This window comes from Callionymus lyra, chromosome 12 (genome assembly GCF_982586985.1).
Source record: "Callionymus lyra chromosome 12, fCalLyr1.hap1.1, whole genome shotgun sequence".
NCBI classification, from domain to species: domain Eukaryota; kingdom Metazoa; phylum Chordata; class Actinopteri; order Syngnathiformes; family Callionymidae; genus Callionymus; species Callionymus lyra.
Window position 1 is genome coordinate 21,827,297 of NC_141829.1, and position 15,732 is coordinate 21,843,028.

Consider the following 15,732-nt stretch of genomic DNA (forward strand, 5'->3'; position numbering starts at 1 on the left):
CATCTAGCTGTAATTACCCCATAACCGACAAAACTGTGTCAACTTTTATTTTCTTTGATAAAAAATGTCCCCAATTTCATATTGAAACATTTACGTTTGTGATTTAAATGAAGATCTACTGTAACTTAATTTTACTTTGTAGTGTGGGGTGTTGTAGCGCTCTAGCTAGCCTAGCAAGTGTTCCATACGTTATGGGGTGTTAAAGGGTTAACTAATGTGTTGATTTAAGTGTGTCTTAAATAGATGTTGGACCTCTATTGTACTCATCATTGTCCGTTTGTACAAAACTATCTTTTAATTAAATATTTACATTAGTAAATGTACATAATTATTATTTGCTCTTCCAGCTCCAAGGAATTTGTTGTATACACAAAGCTGGGCGGGATTAATGCAGGCTGGAGAAGTAAAGTCCATTATTTCTTGAGTCAGGAAAGTTTCAGGAAAGCTGGGTTTTGACATTATTTGCCCTTTAAGAGTAAGTTAATGGAGCCACTAGCACCACAAACAAAGAAAAGTCTAATTGAATTGCGTTAGTAGTTGTCTGCTTGAGACCTTGGCTCCTATCCCTGTGATTCTTGATATTTTAGACCCATGCCTGGTTGAGTTTGACTTCCTGTTGGGGAAGTTTGGAATGGAAATGCATTCATCAGGCCTTCTCTTTGTAAGTTTACATATACCATCAGGGATTGTCAGTCTTCCACCTTCAGCAATGACCTCTCCAGTGACACCTATCCTCCAAAACCATGAACTTCAAAGGTCTTCCTCTTTTTTGGTTCCCTCTTTTTCTGGTGTGTTCTTCTACTATTTATTTTAAGCCTCAAGTACTACAATTACTACCCAATAACCTTTACATTACCTGAAAGATCCACGTAGAGTCTATTCAGTCCCATGTTCTATCTATCCAGCTATCAATCTATCTCTCAACATGACTTTTGCTAATGTAAACAACCCTTTCATCTCCGTTCCTTCTCTAAATGTTCTCTTATCTGTCACCAAAACCTTCTCCACGCCTCTGTACTTATAGCAGCTGTCACCCTTCATTCAACATGGAACTATTCAAGTTATCTTTATTTTAACATTCAAAGCATCAAAACCATAGACGTCGAAATAGATGTTATCTGGACCTGCTTGGGTTTGAGTGATACTGATGGAAAATATTCTGACTGACTTTCTGTTGTGAGGTTAAGCCCCGCTGGCATGCATTTATTATTTTATTTTCCAATGTTTACCTTTAATTCTTTTTATTCTACTGGCATTTCATTATTTGCATTCAAACATTGAATGTAAACATCCTATATATATTCTGAATTTAATTGTTTTCTTGTTATACTTATAAATGATCAATCTGATTTAATGTCTACGTTTTTTTTCTATATATGTATATCTATTTTTATTTAATTATGTTAATGTAAAAACATGTAATTGACTGTGTTGTATTGTCTTCTTTAGTTTTACCTAATTAATAATATAGAGCAATATGAGCACTTGAATCATTGTATTTTTTTTTTTATTTAATAAAATGTAATATTATTGCTTGTGTAAATGATAAAATAAATAATGCATTTTGGGAAAGGTTCTTGACGTGTAGCAAAATCAATGGCCAAATAGTTAAGAAACGGCCTTGCCGTGTTAATCAATAGATTAAGAGATTAAGAGATTAACAGTTGAAAAATAGATTTAGGAATTTTTGCTTCAAAGTTTTCTTTCAGGGCCTAAATCCAGACTAAGTGGGAGAAATAGATTGAACAACCAAGTTGTTTCCAAATAAAGTCAGATTTATTTGATTCCAACTTGTGTCAACACAAGTCTTACTAATACTAAATCGTTTGCTTATGATTTCCTCCAACTAAGTAAGTAAGTAATAGTTATCCAAGGCGTTGGAGTGAAATAATTCTACTTTGGTCATATTGCAAAACCAACCAAAGACAATACAAGAATATGAATTATCAAGTGTTTATACATTTCTTACCATTTCCTTTTAAATGTTAATATATATTGTGTCCCTTTTTGCTTCTGCATCACCAACACAAGTCTGGTTCTAGTAAGGTGTTCTGCCTTAAGGATTCCAAAGCTTCAAAGATTTTATTTAAAAGAAGGTCTATTTCAACTTGAACTTTTAACAACTGTCTACCTAGACGTCAGACAGTCAAGGATGAAGGTGTTTTTTTTGTTTGGTAACTAGGTGGGAGCCCGCTGGGAGTATCACTTTCCAGCTGAAGAATTGACTTGTGTTTCCTTCAAGAAGAAGCCGGTTAAAAATCAATTCTCCTACACACAGCCTGTGCATGATTCCTGCTAACAGTTTGGAGCATTAATAATTTAAAGGTGCAGTGAAATTAATTGATGGATATGAGCAGCTGTGTTGCTCTCACCATATTTTATTTTACATTTTTAAATTGCGAAGCAGCCAAAACGAACATTCTGTGGTGAGTTCCAATTTTCAAATTTTATAAAAATGACCAGATAAGTCTGTTATGTTGGTTTAAATTAATGTTAGGACGTTACTTAGCTGGTTATTTTTATGTTGCTCTTGTATATGTGATTAAAATCTAGGTCAGAGTGAGGGTTGGCAAACGTATACAAGGAAAGTATACATTTTCTTGCTAATAAAAATATTTAATTTAAACCTAGGGGTCCTGAGTATCGGTATGAAAAATGGAAGTATTGTGACAACCCTTAGAAAGAGTTCTTTAATGTATGCTTATGCAATCTTCCTACAGCCACTGGGGATAAGAAGAGGGATTCTTATTCTTGATGAATCAGGAAGGAGTACAGGAATAACTGTCCTCGTATGTGCCTTATTCCTTCTCCTGTCTGTGAGAAAATCACTTTAAAGAAAAACATTTGTGTTGCTTTCGGCATATGCAGTGTGTATACGTACGAGAGTGAGGGCGGGCATGAGCAGCCACGTGGCCAGCAGGTGAAACCCCTGGAGGGGCTTCATCCTCCTCTTTGTTCTAAGTAAAAATGTGTTGCTATCTGGACACTGTAGAAAGAGTATTACAGTTTTTATTTGGCTGAAATTCAATTTAAAGCAACAAGAACTGACAATATCTGACAGAACAAATGGTGAAAGTGAGACTTGACTTGTGTATCCCTTTTTTTTAAATTAAGTTTTATACTCGGAGAAGTTAGTGTTTTCTTTGGTGACGTTATATTAACAGAATCACTGGTGTGATGATGCAGTATAGCAGCTGAGAGCAAAGATAGATTTTCTTGATGTTCATGATGTCTGTCCAACTGTGCGGAAGAGGAAACGGGTGATGATGAAAGTTTAAACACATCAGTCATACTGATGAAACCGGAATCCGGCTTATTTAAAGTTCATTGGATGATATGATCTTTCCATTGACTGTATCAACATTTGTAATGTTGGATTCTTTTATCTTGTACTCTATAGTTTAATCCATTTATTATACAGGGATTCATCCTTATCCGACCCATTTTCTTCAAATTATATTTTTAAGCACAATACAAAAGGGCTAAAGAAAACTAATAAACACATACAGTATGTGCAGAAATGGGTCTTTGGGCCCCCAAGCATAACCTGAAAGGCATGAAAGGAATCACCTTTAATGATTCTATGCACGTCTGAAATGTATGTTTTATTGGCATGTCAACACGTCTCAAACTTTGTTGCAATATATACAGTTAATTATTCTGAATATTAGACTTTTAATCCAAATTCTGTCAATGATTTTCAGCAAGTGGATCTTGGTGGAATGACGCAAATAAACCTACATCAATAAATGGATCAATGATTAGTTCTTGCTCCCATTTGTCTCATACATGTAGTAAAATAGTCCATTTTCAAAGGTTAAAGTTGCTTTTCAAGTTCACCAGCTTTAAACCGATTCCTGGAAGAGGCTTCACAAACTGCTGATTCATCAGTACACCCCAGATTTAACCCACTTCTCAATGTCAAATCTTCATTCCTCGACAAATCTGGTGTTTAAGAGCTGATGGAGGACACGGCAATGTTCTTGAGAACTCGACTGTGAGCTTCTTCAGAAAGGAAGAAGCTTTTCTGTTTAGTGTAAAATTAGATGTAAAAAGTGACTCTGAACAATGACTCAGCATATTAACACAAGCTCATCAACACATTTTCCTTTTGTGATGTTTGTCTTCTATGGCGTTTGAAAGCACACACTTCCCAGTACCTGCTATTAACGAAGCGTGTTGGTGATCCTTCAGGTTTTTGGTTTCATGAATAATATCTTGTTGTGATATTCTGTGACTTAACTGTCCCGAGAGTTTACTTTTTCATACCAGTTCGTCTTGTTTCATACACGGGTTGAACTGTGTTGATTGGGAAAAGTAACACAACTGAGAGTCACTGATACACACCCTCTCAGTTGTTCTTCCACATTTTCTGATCACTATTGTTCCTTTTCAACCCCCAGCTTATGAGTTCAAGTCAACATTGGTTCAACAACGGCATCAATAGTTTCTTCTTCTTTCAGCAAAGACTTTCCTATCAATTGTTTATTTTAATTTCCTCCTTTTTGTAGAAGGTTACCGCTCTGTATATTCTGTCAAATTTTTGACAGTTGTTTAACAACTTAACTTCTACATGTTTTATTGAAACCCTCCTATGAACTTTTTTCTATAAATGTAGCAACACATTGACTATTTCAAAGGCCCGGTAAGACACGGATCGATCAGATGTTATTTACTTTTAATAATGTTGGCCTTTTTTCAAGTTTGTATCTTTCAAATAATACAAAAAGTTTGAAGGGGGGAAATATCAAAAGAACTCTGATGGTTTTAATTTCCCTGCTCATCCATGTTGCATTTTTTCTCTAAATATAGAAATCTTTGTTAAATAATAATTGAGTTAATAGAAAAAAAATGATGTCACTTTTGTTTATAAGAAAATTACATACAATTATTTTAATTGTTTTCACATTTTGTCATTGAAGATTAAACCAAGTTCTTTTAAAATATTTTTTTGTAAAACTGTAGTTGTAAACTATCAATGACAGAAGGTGAAGAAGAGAGTGCAGGCAGGGTGGAAGTGGCTGAAGCCATTCGGAGTCAACTAGTCTCATTAGACTTTTCAATTTTCTTTTTGCGAAACTCAAGATTATCTTTTTCTTTTTCACATGCAAACTTACAGTTCAGTTTACAGCATTTACAAATAAATTGTTCATGGCGTGTGAAAGAGGAAATTGTTCTCAATGAAGTTAGAAGTGTTGTATCAACAAGTTCAAGATGTTTGTAGTTGATCTGAAGAGCCTCGACTGTTGCAGGAATCCAGAGAGAGGGTGAAACACGAGCTGCAACATTACACACACGTCACTCCGAGGAGAAAAGATTTCGGATCTGGGCCATGTTCTCCAGCTGGTTAGCCTTCTGATCGCTGTTGTTTTTTAGTGGCCAGGCTTGGATTTGAGGAAAAACTAATGAGCCGCATGCAGTCGGAGAGAGCGCTGCAGTGTGTTATCAGCACGTGCAGTCGGTGCAGCGGTACGAGAGGTCAAGGACGAACTCCCCGTGACTGTACTTGATTGAGTCATTAAATGTCTGATAAAAGGCTTTAACACCACGCTGGGTTCAGGACGTAGGTGTTGTCACGTGTTTTGACCTCATTATGATCCTTTTTAAAACCTCGTTGTATTGAGTAATATTGTTCAAACCTATCAAAGTCTTACGGTGTTATAAACCTGTCAGTCCGTATAAATGATTATACACGTTGACGAAATGATTGAGCCTTCAGTTTTTCGAAATCATTCCATAATTCAGATGATATACTTGAGCAGAAGTAAGATCACAGGCGGCATTACTTTACATCTGGTACAAATTTAATTTGAATTTTTTTTCGATTCCAAATTGGAGCCTGAATCATGTTTAACTTTTCCACCAACAATCTGGTCCCCATTGCTGGTGGTAAGCCAGGATCTGGCATGACTGGTCCCTGCCAGGACCTCGCTCGCTCTCTGGTTCTGTTCATCATTTTTGTGGACGGCATGTTCTCGGAACAGAGAATACGCTTGGGCTCTTGAAAAATGATTCACATTTTAATTGGAGATGAGAATTAAGTAGGTCTATGAATAATGAAATGAATATATCAATTTTTTCGATTAAATTAATTTATTTTTTATTGATTATGTTTTTTCCATCACATCCCCCACAAACTCACGCACCTTTAGGGGGGGGCGCATTTATCTAAACTTATCTCAATGTGTCTGTTATTAGTTGTGTGGAAACAACATGTGGGGAAATGTTGTAAAATTAGAAAATGTTGTCCAACAACAAACGGGTCAGATTTAGAACTGAATTTGTTATAAAATCTAGGATATTTAGTTTGCTGTTAGAATTATTATGACTTTATGATCACGCCACACTCTGTCCAGAATTAGTTCAAGGAAAATAATGTTGAATCAGATACTGTACTTCTTAGACAGCGTTCTCTCGTGAGTAAGCATATCGGTTAAGCAAATCTCTAATCCCACCCTGACCTCTTTCATGAAGGGGAACAGTAGGAGTCTCTTTAAATCAAGAACACAAGTCGATTGTCGCTTCAGGCATTTTGTCTTCTACATCTCGAGATGAGAGGGTGTAAACAGAACAGTATCCTTTACATCTTTCAACATGTGACTTATCATACACTCATTGTTATTTGTACAGAGCTTCTGTACTGAAGTGCCTCGCTCATAAGTAGCTCTCACGTTGGCTGATATATCCTGAAACTAGAGCACGTAACGTTACACTTTTATGAGTGAAGGTTTGTTGTTAAAATTGTTAGGATTCCATTATTTTAACATCTATAGTAGTAGTTTAAAAATGTGAAAATATGTGTCTTGAGGGTCTAGACCAGGGGAGTTGAACTATGTCACGCAAATAAAAGACATGTTTTAATTTGCGTCTGAACAATGTTTGCAATCATTTAAGGTTGACGACTAACTCCTTAAACAGGGAGTCTGTGTGTCAGTCTTTGTTTAGATTATTGACTTCCCGGCTCCATCTCGTAACACTCTGGCTTTTCTCTTGACTCTTTTCCGTTTATGAAAGTTTCAAGATTGATTGTGGACTTGGTTTTTTACTTTTTAATGAAATTAAAACCTGTTTTATGTATTTTATATTCAAAGTTGCTCAAATGAAAGCATTGATAACATGTGTAAGCCTTGAATGACCTTCATCTTCCCCTGAATGTTCTACTGAGCAAGGCATTTCAAACATGCACCCATGACAATTTCAGAATGCCAACGTGACGACCACTTCAAGGTGACCCTCTTTACTACACTCCCGTTTATCCTGGAAATATATTCTAGCAGAGAGTATTATTGTTGTGCACATAAAATATAACATCAATTAATGTTATATACTTTATAAGAGGTTTATAAAAACACTGAATCAGTCATATCAATATTTGTGGAACAAATATACTTCTTTCTAAAATTATTAAGCCACAACCAATATAAAATGACTGTGGAAAAATGACTTTAAAATGAATTAAATTATTTCAAGCTCCCATTTTATGCTACGGTGTGTGTTGTGCAAGATAGTCCTGGAACACTTCCGCCATGAGCTCTTAGTTATAAACAATATTTGCAATTGCAGAGATATCATGTTGGTTAAAAAAACACAATCTAGTTTGAAAATAAGCAGCTTGGCAGGGGCCTGCGCTCTCTCAGTGTGTCGAGTTATTTTCAGCAGTTTGATTAATGAGTCAGAAATGACCATATTCAGTTATGGTAAAGACGCTTATGTTCCTGAATACACAGCCTGGAGTGAATACGATGCTATAGGTGGAAGGAAGTTGAATAAATAATGATTGGTTGTGTGCAGGTAGACCAGAGCCACTCAGTCCCTCCCCCCAGCACTCCCAATAGTAGCCAGCACAGAAGAATAATGAGATTGTACAGCCGTTCAGGCCTCTGGCTGAGCTATAATTGTTTAATGTATTTTGTGTACTCAACCGTCTGACTGGAAAGCAGCAGAAGATTTATCACTTCCCTTGTACTGATGGTAAATAGTTGAGTTCTTTACATCAAATTTGTAGAGGCACGAGGAGCGAGATGTTGGGATGATTGGAGCAAACAGAGTGTATATTAACTGACTAGTGGAGGCACTCCTTGTGAAAGGAAGGACTGTGCTGCCCAGTGAAAGGCCTTCAGTTAACGTGGCAGCTATATTTGCAGAGCGTGGAAACACACCTAGACCTTGAATGCCGTTTGTGCTTCCCATGAGGCCGTGTGCCTCTGGTTTACAGGTGTGGCTTCATCTCCACGCAACCTGCTGTCTAAAAACAAAAGCTGCCAGTGAAGATGAAAGTCTCAGCAGCAGCAGGGTCAGCGTGGAAGAACAAGCACTGGCAGACGGAAGGATGAAGATGAAGTCTGCTGAAATTTAATGTCCTGATCTTATGATACGGATTCATATTCTTCTCTGAATTCTTGATGTTTTTCTTCCTCAGTAACTTGTTGACAACTTTTTCTTTTTAATTGTCAGTCATTGTATCCCATTTTAATTATTATTTCAATGATAATATCACTACATCATCAGGAAAACATTAAATAACAAACTGAAAATCATATTTAAATTTATTTTTCTTTCTATTTGTGCGGAAGAATAATTTCTCTGAAGATGCGTTTAAGCCAAACTTGCCTCTTAATTGTTTCCAGGGTAAAAGCCTTTTTAGTTTTAAAAGCTTGTATCTGTGGAACTAAGTTCCTGAGAGGCTGATGGTTGAAAACAGTGTTTCTTTTTTAACTTACCAAATTTAATTGAAAAATCAGAACACCAGCAAGAAGTAGTATGTTAACCAATGCGCTAATAATTTACGGTGACTTGTATAGAGTGAATCTTTATTACCGAGAACAACCTCACCAACCAAATGGGTTTTTTTTTCTTATTATTTTTCACCTAATGTACTTAAAATTGACCAAATTTTTGGATCGGTGTGTTGCTGAATTGCATTTGGTGTAAAATTGGTTAAATATCACTGAGACAGTACTTGTACAACTCCATAGAATATCTTCACAGGAGCCACAAGGTATCGTCTGAAACTAAACCATTTGTGGATGGCGCCGGTGGTGGCTACCTCAGTGCTTGGTTCTGTTTCTTCTGTTTTACTGTCAACACCACAGAAAATCCTGTGTTGTGTTTACAACACTCACAAACGTGTTCTGATTCTTATAGCATTAGCCGCTTTAGTAGACATGTTAGCTCAACATTCTTCGCAAACTTTCCAAACACTTTGGAATTCTACTTTGGCAAATTCACTTTTCTAATGCAGTTTTCCCTGTTGTTGTCTGCCACATGTTTATAATCTCTCATCATGCTTGCTAGCTTGTAAACAACGTGGCTAACCGCTGCTACTGCTTTGTGATGAGCAAGCGGGAGTAGTTGTGGTGCTGTCAGAGGCAAAAAAGGTAAAAAAAAACGATCATTACATCATAGATCAGAGAGGGGGAGACCATCACTAATTTAAAAGCAGATTGTGTAATCTAGTTAAATGAATACTAATGTAGGCTGAAAGCTCTAATTGTCGGGCATAAAGTATGTCAAGATATGCATCTATGGTGGGATTTACGTTACTCACAGGATGCTGCTAAACATTTTTGGCACAAACATGCGTACTTCCTGTCCTGATTCTAACAACTTTAAGGCCTCTCTTGACATAAGATAAGTTTATAGGAAACCTTTTTTTTAAACTCAAAACCATCAATGGAACACAACTGTTTAACATTTTAAAAAGGTCTTGTTGAGAACTTTCTAAATGAATCATATACAGAAAGTCCTCCATCTTCACCTGTTTTGAACACTCTCTAGTTCCTCCTACGCTCTTCAACCATCATCTCGACTATCTTATTAGTTGTCTTCCTCTTCTTCCATCTCCAATATTACTGGTCCAACCCTCTTTCTCCTTTACCAGTCTCAGAACACGAGTGATCCCTCTGATCTACTTCTGACTGATCTGTTCCCTTCTAGTCTCTCCCAATGACGACCTCAGTATCTTCGTCTCTGAAACGGCTTCCTATCTTTGAGATCAAATGGTGTCACTGAAATATGTCATAAAACCCCAGAGTGACACATCTATCACTGAAGCCGATTCCATTTGCATTGACGTGTGTTAAAAGTAGGGGATGCACAACTTTGGTTTCACTGACTCATGGAAGCCTAAAATCTTGATCTGTTAATGCAAGTAAAGTTGTGACGTCTGACAAACATCTGACTCCGTAAGCAAGAACATTATGGATGTGGGTGTAGGCCGTTGAGATGCTCATTCAAGTGGGTGTTGTCCCACTTGATGATGGCGTTATTGCTCCCAGTGGATTTGTTTTGTGTTTGTTTACAGGAAGTATGGAGATAGCCACCAGATTTACTCAACTTTGTTTTCTTCTCCCCCCTACAGAAAAGCTGATAGCGTATCAACGGGAGTTCCACGCCTTGAAAGAACGCCTTCGCGTGGCAGAGCACAGGACGTTGCAGCGCTCTTCTGAGCTCAACAACATTCTTGAGCAATTCAGACGAGCTATAGCTGAAAACAACACCAGCAAGGATGCACTCACAAACTTCTCTGGTGAGTTGAGGTCACGGTCTACCAATGGCAACCAAGCACGCACAAGTAAGTCATTGGGTTCAGTGAATGGGTGACTATGGTGAGTGGGGCGCTATAACTGAAGTTACCAGTGAGTGAACTAGAGCTTGTTCCCCTTCCTTTACCTTAAGCCTTGCTCCTTCCCACTCCAAATTCCTATGTCATCAGCAAACAACATCATCCGGTGTAAACTCAATCACACAAGGGGCCCAAATCTATTAGCAAAATGTTAATGTATATTGTCCTTAACAAATTGTCCCAAACAAATTAATTTCCTTCAGAAACAGTTTTACTCCTATTGTTGGCGTCCATAATGTATGTCCCTTATCTTATCTTATCTTAAACACTGATATCTATATTGGTCACCATTTCAACATGAGCCTTAATCTACTCTGACTTTGAGCCTACCATCTGGCGGGCCACATAAAAGGACTTGGCTGACCGGATCTGGCCTCCGGGCCATGAGATAAATGATCTACAATGCCATTCATTTATATTAAAGAAATTGACGTAAGAAAGATAAATAAATGTAATGATCCTGAAAATGTAGTCATCAACAACCCTATGGTGGCCATCATAAAAGTTATCCTGACAAACATCAGCTGAAAAGGGCTCTTTGGTCAATAATAATCATTACGGTAGTTTCCAGCACTTCTGCATCAGGACATTAGGCATTAGATTTACCTGCAAGAGAGTTTGTTCTTTTGCCACAGATGCTGCCTCATAACACATTATAAGAGACGCTCTGGATTCTTAAAGCACAAACAGACTTTGAACAAATTCCCTCCAATCTGCTTGTTCCAGATGAGTTATATTGAATATGAATAATATTTATAATCTCCTTGAACCTCAATTGCACGGCACGCTCTCATTGATTATATCAACATGCACTGTAGGCCATCAAGGTTTTGGAAAAGGTTAATAAGATTTGAATTTTTTTTTTAAGCTAGGATATAAATTTGAAGGACAAAAAAATCATGAGAAACCTAGTTGGGCAGTGTTTATTCAAAACTAACCAAAGTTGGGTTTTAGTTCAACATTTTAAGTCCTACCAGATTAGCGAAAAACACCTGTGCTGTGTCTCAAATCGCATACTAGCGTACTAAAAGTTAGTATTTTTAGTGCGTTAGTGCGTCTCAATTCTTAGTATGCGAAATTTAGTGAGCCATGCACACTAAATTGGCGTACTAACACAGCCACAAAACTGAGCATGGTTCGCTGGACACTAACCACCCTAAACGTCCGCCATCTTAATGACGTTTTAAACGGAAGTTACGTCATATATATATGCATATATATTAATATACTTACAGGTGCATTTTTCAGCAGTAGTAGACGGATGAGACGTCTTCGGTGCTGATACCAGCTTAAATATCTCGCGATTATTTAGATTCTCATATTTTTTCTTTATTTATTTTTCCAAAGTTGCAAATCGTGCTGCCAGCAGGTGTCGGCGATAGCGTTCAAACAGCTGGTTAAAACATCGTTAAATAGAAGTAGAAGAAGAAGCTGTCATGTGATTTCCGGTTAGTGTGTAGCAGCAGTGTTTGATTTGAGACATACTATCTATGGAGAATCTGCGTACTAGTTAGTATGTACACTAAACTGATGCATACTAACTTCTAGCATACTAAGAGTAGTATGCGATTTGAGACACAGCACTGGACATTGACTTGTTTGTCAGTCGTCTCCGGTCTGAACAAGATCAGGCCGGACTAAAGCACAACTGTGCAACAATCATGCGTCCGATTAGCATCTTGTTACGCCACACCTGTGAGTTGCAATGGTTCACAGGTTTGTGAAGAATATTTATTTTCTGTATTTAGAAATGTTTTTGTTTATGCGTAGTTCAGTTCATTAACAAATTAAGAAAACATAAACATCTGTGTTTGCTCGCCCACTAAAATATTTCAAATGTATTCTGGTTCTCTAATGTTACACGTTCAGTTGTATTTTCTGTATTTTATTTCCATTTCAACCAAAGTTAACAATAAAGTTGAGTACATACTTTTTTTAAATATATAATCTTTATCAATTTAGATCCCTTAATGTAGACCTAGAAAAGACTTGCAATGAAATGTTATTTAATTTCTTCCCCTCTTGCGTGATAGATGAGACACAGAAACTACTCAAGGAACTTGCAAATAGAAAACCTCTCCAGGTGCCAAACATCTACCACCACCTCCCTCACCTCCTCAACAATGAAGGAAGCCTACAGCCGGCCGTGCAAGTGGGACTCGGCCGCACCGGAGGTAAGACGTCTCACTGAAGATCTCTGTTTCAAAATCCCCAGATGGCTCGCATGGTTTCTAAATACAAGCTGCAAAATCTTACCCCCCCGCCTCCCCTCACGCAGAACGACATGTCTCAACAAATTTCCGTTGCTGAAGAGTATTTATCCCCTCAAAGATCTTTGCCCAATGAATGCTGGCTCAGTCGAAGATAATTACTGTCTATACATAAGTTACCTCACCATCTATGCATCCCACTTCCTGGCTTCAAGATCACATCAGGCATTTCCCCTTCTGCGTTAACGTTCCGCACTTTTTCCTCATTCTTTTCTTTGATATCGCAACACCAGAAGAGGATTTTGCACTTCAGTATTTCCTGTTTTCTTTCGGAATGTTTCTGTCGCACGTTGTTGAGTAACTTCCCCTTATGCTTAATTGAAAACGACTAGAATGACGAGTTGTGTGACAGTTGATGTGGGAGTCACTCACAGATGACTTGGTTCCTCCTACAGAGAACCAAAACTTGCTGTGACGGTAACAAATTTCAGACACTTTCACCTTCTTCTTTCAGTTTCAGTAGAAATATTACAATTGGCGATTGGGATGTTCCAATGGAACTATGAATTGTGGTAGAAACTAGAAATGAATTACTGAATAATGAAATTCACATGTAAGCTTAGATTTCTACTTCTCTGGCTCTCACTCAAGTTAGTCACTTCAGCTTCATGATAGAACAGGTAGAACAGGTGTTAGGTTTTAAATCAAAATGTTTCACATTCTTTCATTAGTAATCACTAATAGTGGAATGTTGCTAAACTCACCTCAGAGTTCCATGTACATTGTCATTGAATGATGGTCAAAATGTAAATGTTTTTTTATTCTTTTGTAAGTTGTTCCCAGTTCCAAGAACTGACTTTAATCTCTTAAAAGGATAAGAATTAACATTCAGCCTGAATCTTTTGTCAATGCCTTGGCAGTTCGAAAAGGGACTTGCCAAGACTGTCACTGTTCAGTTTCCTCTAATTAGAATTGGCTTTGCCTCTGTTACAATTTAGGATGTTTTATATGTTGTTCTTAGAGACGTCTTCAATCTTCTCTCATCCCGATTTGCCCCTTTTAACAACCACTTTTCATTAAGAACCCAAAAATCCACATTGATCTTATATAAAACTACTTTTTTTCATGGCAAGTCGGCCATCCCATCCATCCATCCATCTTTCCTATTTTTCCATCCATCAATCTATATTTTTGTCCATTTATCCTATTCATCCATCTCATTTTTCGGCCGTCCTATCCATCTGTCTTTTCCATCCTGTTCAATCTATTGATCAAGCTAATCAATCCCTTTAGTTTATCCCATCTCCTTTATCTGTAAATACATCTGACCATCCACCTGTCTGTCTATCCAGGACTGTATATGGTGAAAAGCTGAACCTGAACTGCTCTCAGAGTTTTGGGTGTTCATTGAAAGGGCAAAATCTTAAATGTGGTTTCTCTGCCTAGAACTGGATGGATAGCTCTGTCATCTGCTAGACTTTCAAGGTAGATCTGTTGCACCTCCAGCGCCAGAGATATTTAGTTAGTTGGTGAGTTGGATAGACTTCATTAAAGTGGTGACTTACTTACAGTACACAGAAGACAATGGAAGGTACAGCAAGTTTCATTAAAGCAAGAACAAGAAAAAAGTACAAATGAAAGAGTAAAGTTTAAAGACATTAAGCAAAGTGCAAAGATATCAAGCAACGTGTAAAGAGATAACAGATTAAAGGAAATAACACAAAGACCTAAAAGGATACAAACATAGAATACATCATCCCTTCACTCGGCTCCTGTCCTGAAAATATAAAGTCTAATAACTCGAGGAATGAGTCCTTGAGTCTATTAGTGTTGGATCTGGGGAGGAGCATTTGAGGTGACCTGGGATCTTGGCAAACGGGAGGAGGCCCAGGTGCAGACCCAGAAAATGACAAGGAAAACCTCAGTATAACTGACACAAAGTTACTTGAAAGAAATCCTCAACCAGAGCTTCTTCTTTAGATGACTACACAAGTCACTACACATTTTAATTCTCACATGGACAAGCCATAATGAAACAAGTCTATGAAAGTGAAAACCGCTTCAGTTGCTATGAGGTAAAAGTAATCTCAATGTGGTTTTGCTGATTTACATCCTGTTATAAAAGAGACTCTTAAGAGGCAGACTAAAGTTTTTTTTGGCACACAAACAAGGTTTAGTTCACATAAAAGTTATTGAGTATTGTATCGATGAAAAGAAAAACGGCAGTGTGTTGCTGTTTACGGCCCACTTGGAAGAGCAGACCCCGTATTGACAATGACTTGAGGCTGAGGGGAATTCCAAGTTGTCCACACAAAGGTGGGGGTGGGATAGTTTAGTTCGCAGCCGAGCAACTGTGTGCCAGGGCATTACTGATGTTGCTTGGCAGGAAGACAGGCAAATGGCGATAGAGGTCAGAGGTCGCCAATCTTACGACTTGACAAAAGCACAACATGTTAGGAATCATCCGGGGTTGGTGACAATAATACTGTTGTTGACTGCAGACTGGAGGGGGTGTCAGTCAAGCCTCTTATTCATCTTTAGTTTCATAAGATGAACTATAAAACTCAATTGTTCCATGTAATTGACTCATAATTAAACTGAAATTATAATTTGGAATTGGTTTGACATGTTAACAATAACACAGTAACACTTAACTGAAACTTAAATTAACATTACATTACATTCTAAAATTTGGATTATTACCCATTGTAAATTGTTTTATGAAAACACGAAGGCAAAACCTTCATCTGACAAAGCCTGTTTTTCTGGCTTTGTTTTTTTTTCAGAAACTATTTATGATCATTATTTATTATTAATGATTTATTTTTATTTGTATTAATAGTTGAGGGGTTAATGTTCTGCAAAGCCTGAATATTTCATAACATAGGTGCAGGTGAA

General features: G+C 37.4%; 1 protein-coding gene across 2 annotated transcripts in view; it reads left to right on the forward strand.

Moving 5' to 3' along the window:
- The window catches only part of mgat4a (alpha-1,3-mannosyl-glycoprotein 4-beta-N-acetylglucosaminyltransferase A), a 36,024-nt gene that overhangs the window by 4,395 nt on the left and 15,897 nt on the right, over positions 1-15,732 (forward strand). The window contains exons 2-3 of one of the 2 annotated variants that reach the window (XM_087804046.1): positions 10,361-10,573; positions 12,658-12,798. In XM_087804046.1, coding sequence (XP_087660172.1) covers positions 10,361-10,573; positions 12,658-12,798 — 354 coding nt within the window. The remainder of the gene's footprint in view (positions 1-10,360; positions 10,574-12,657; positions 12,799-15,732) is intronic. The other variant, XM_087804047.1, reaches the window with a different exon arrangement.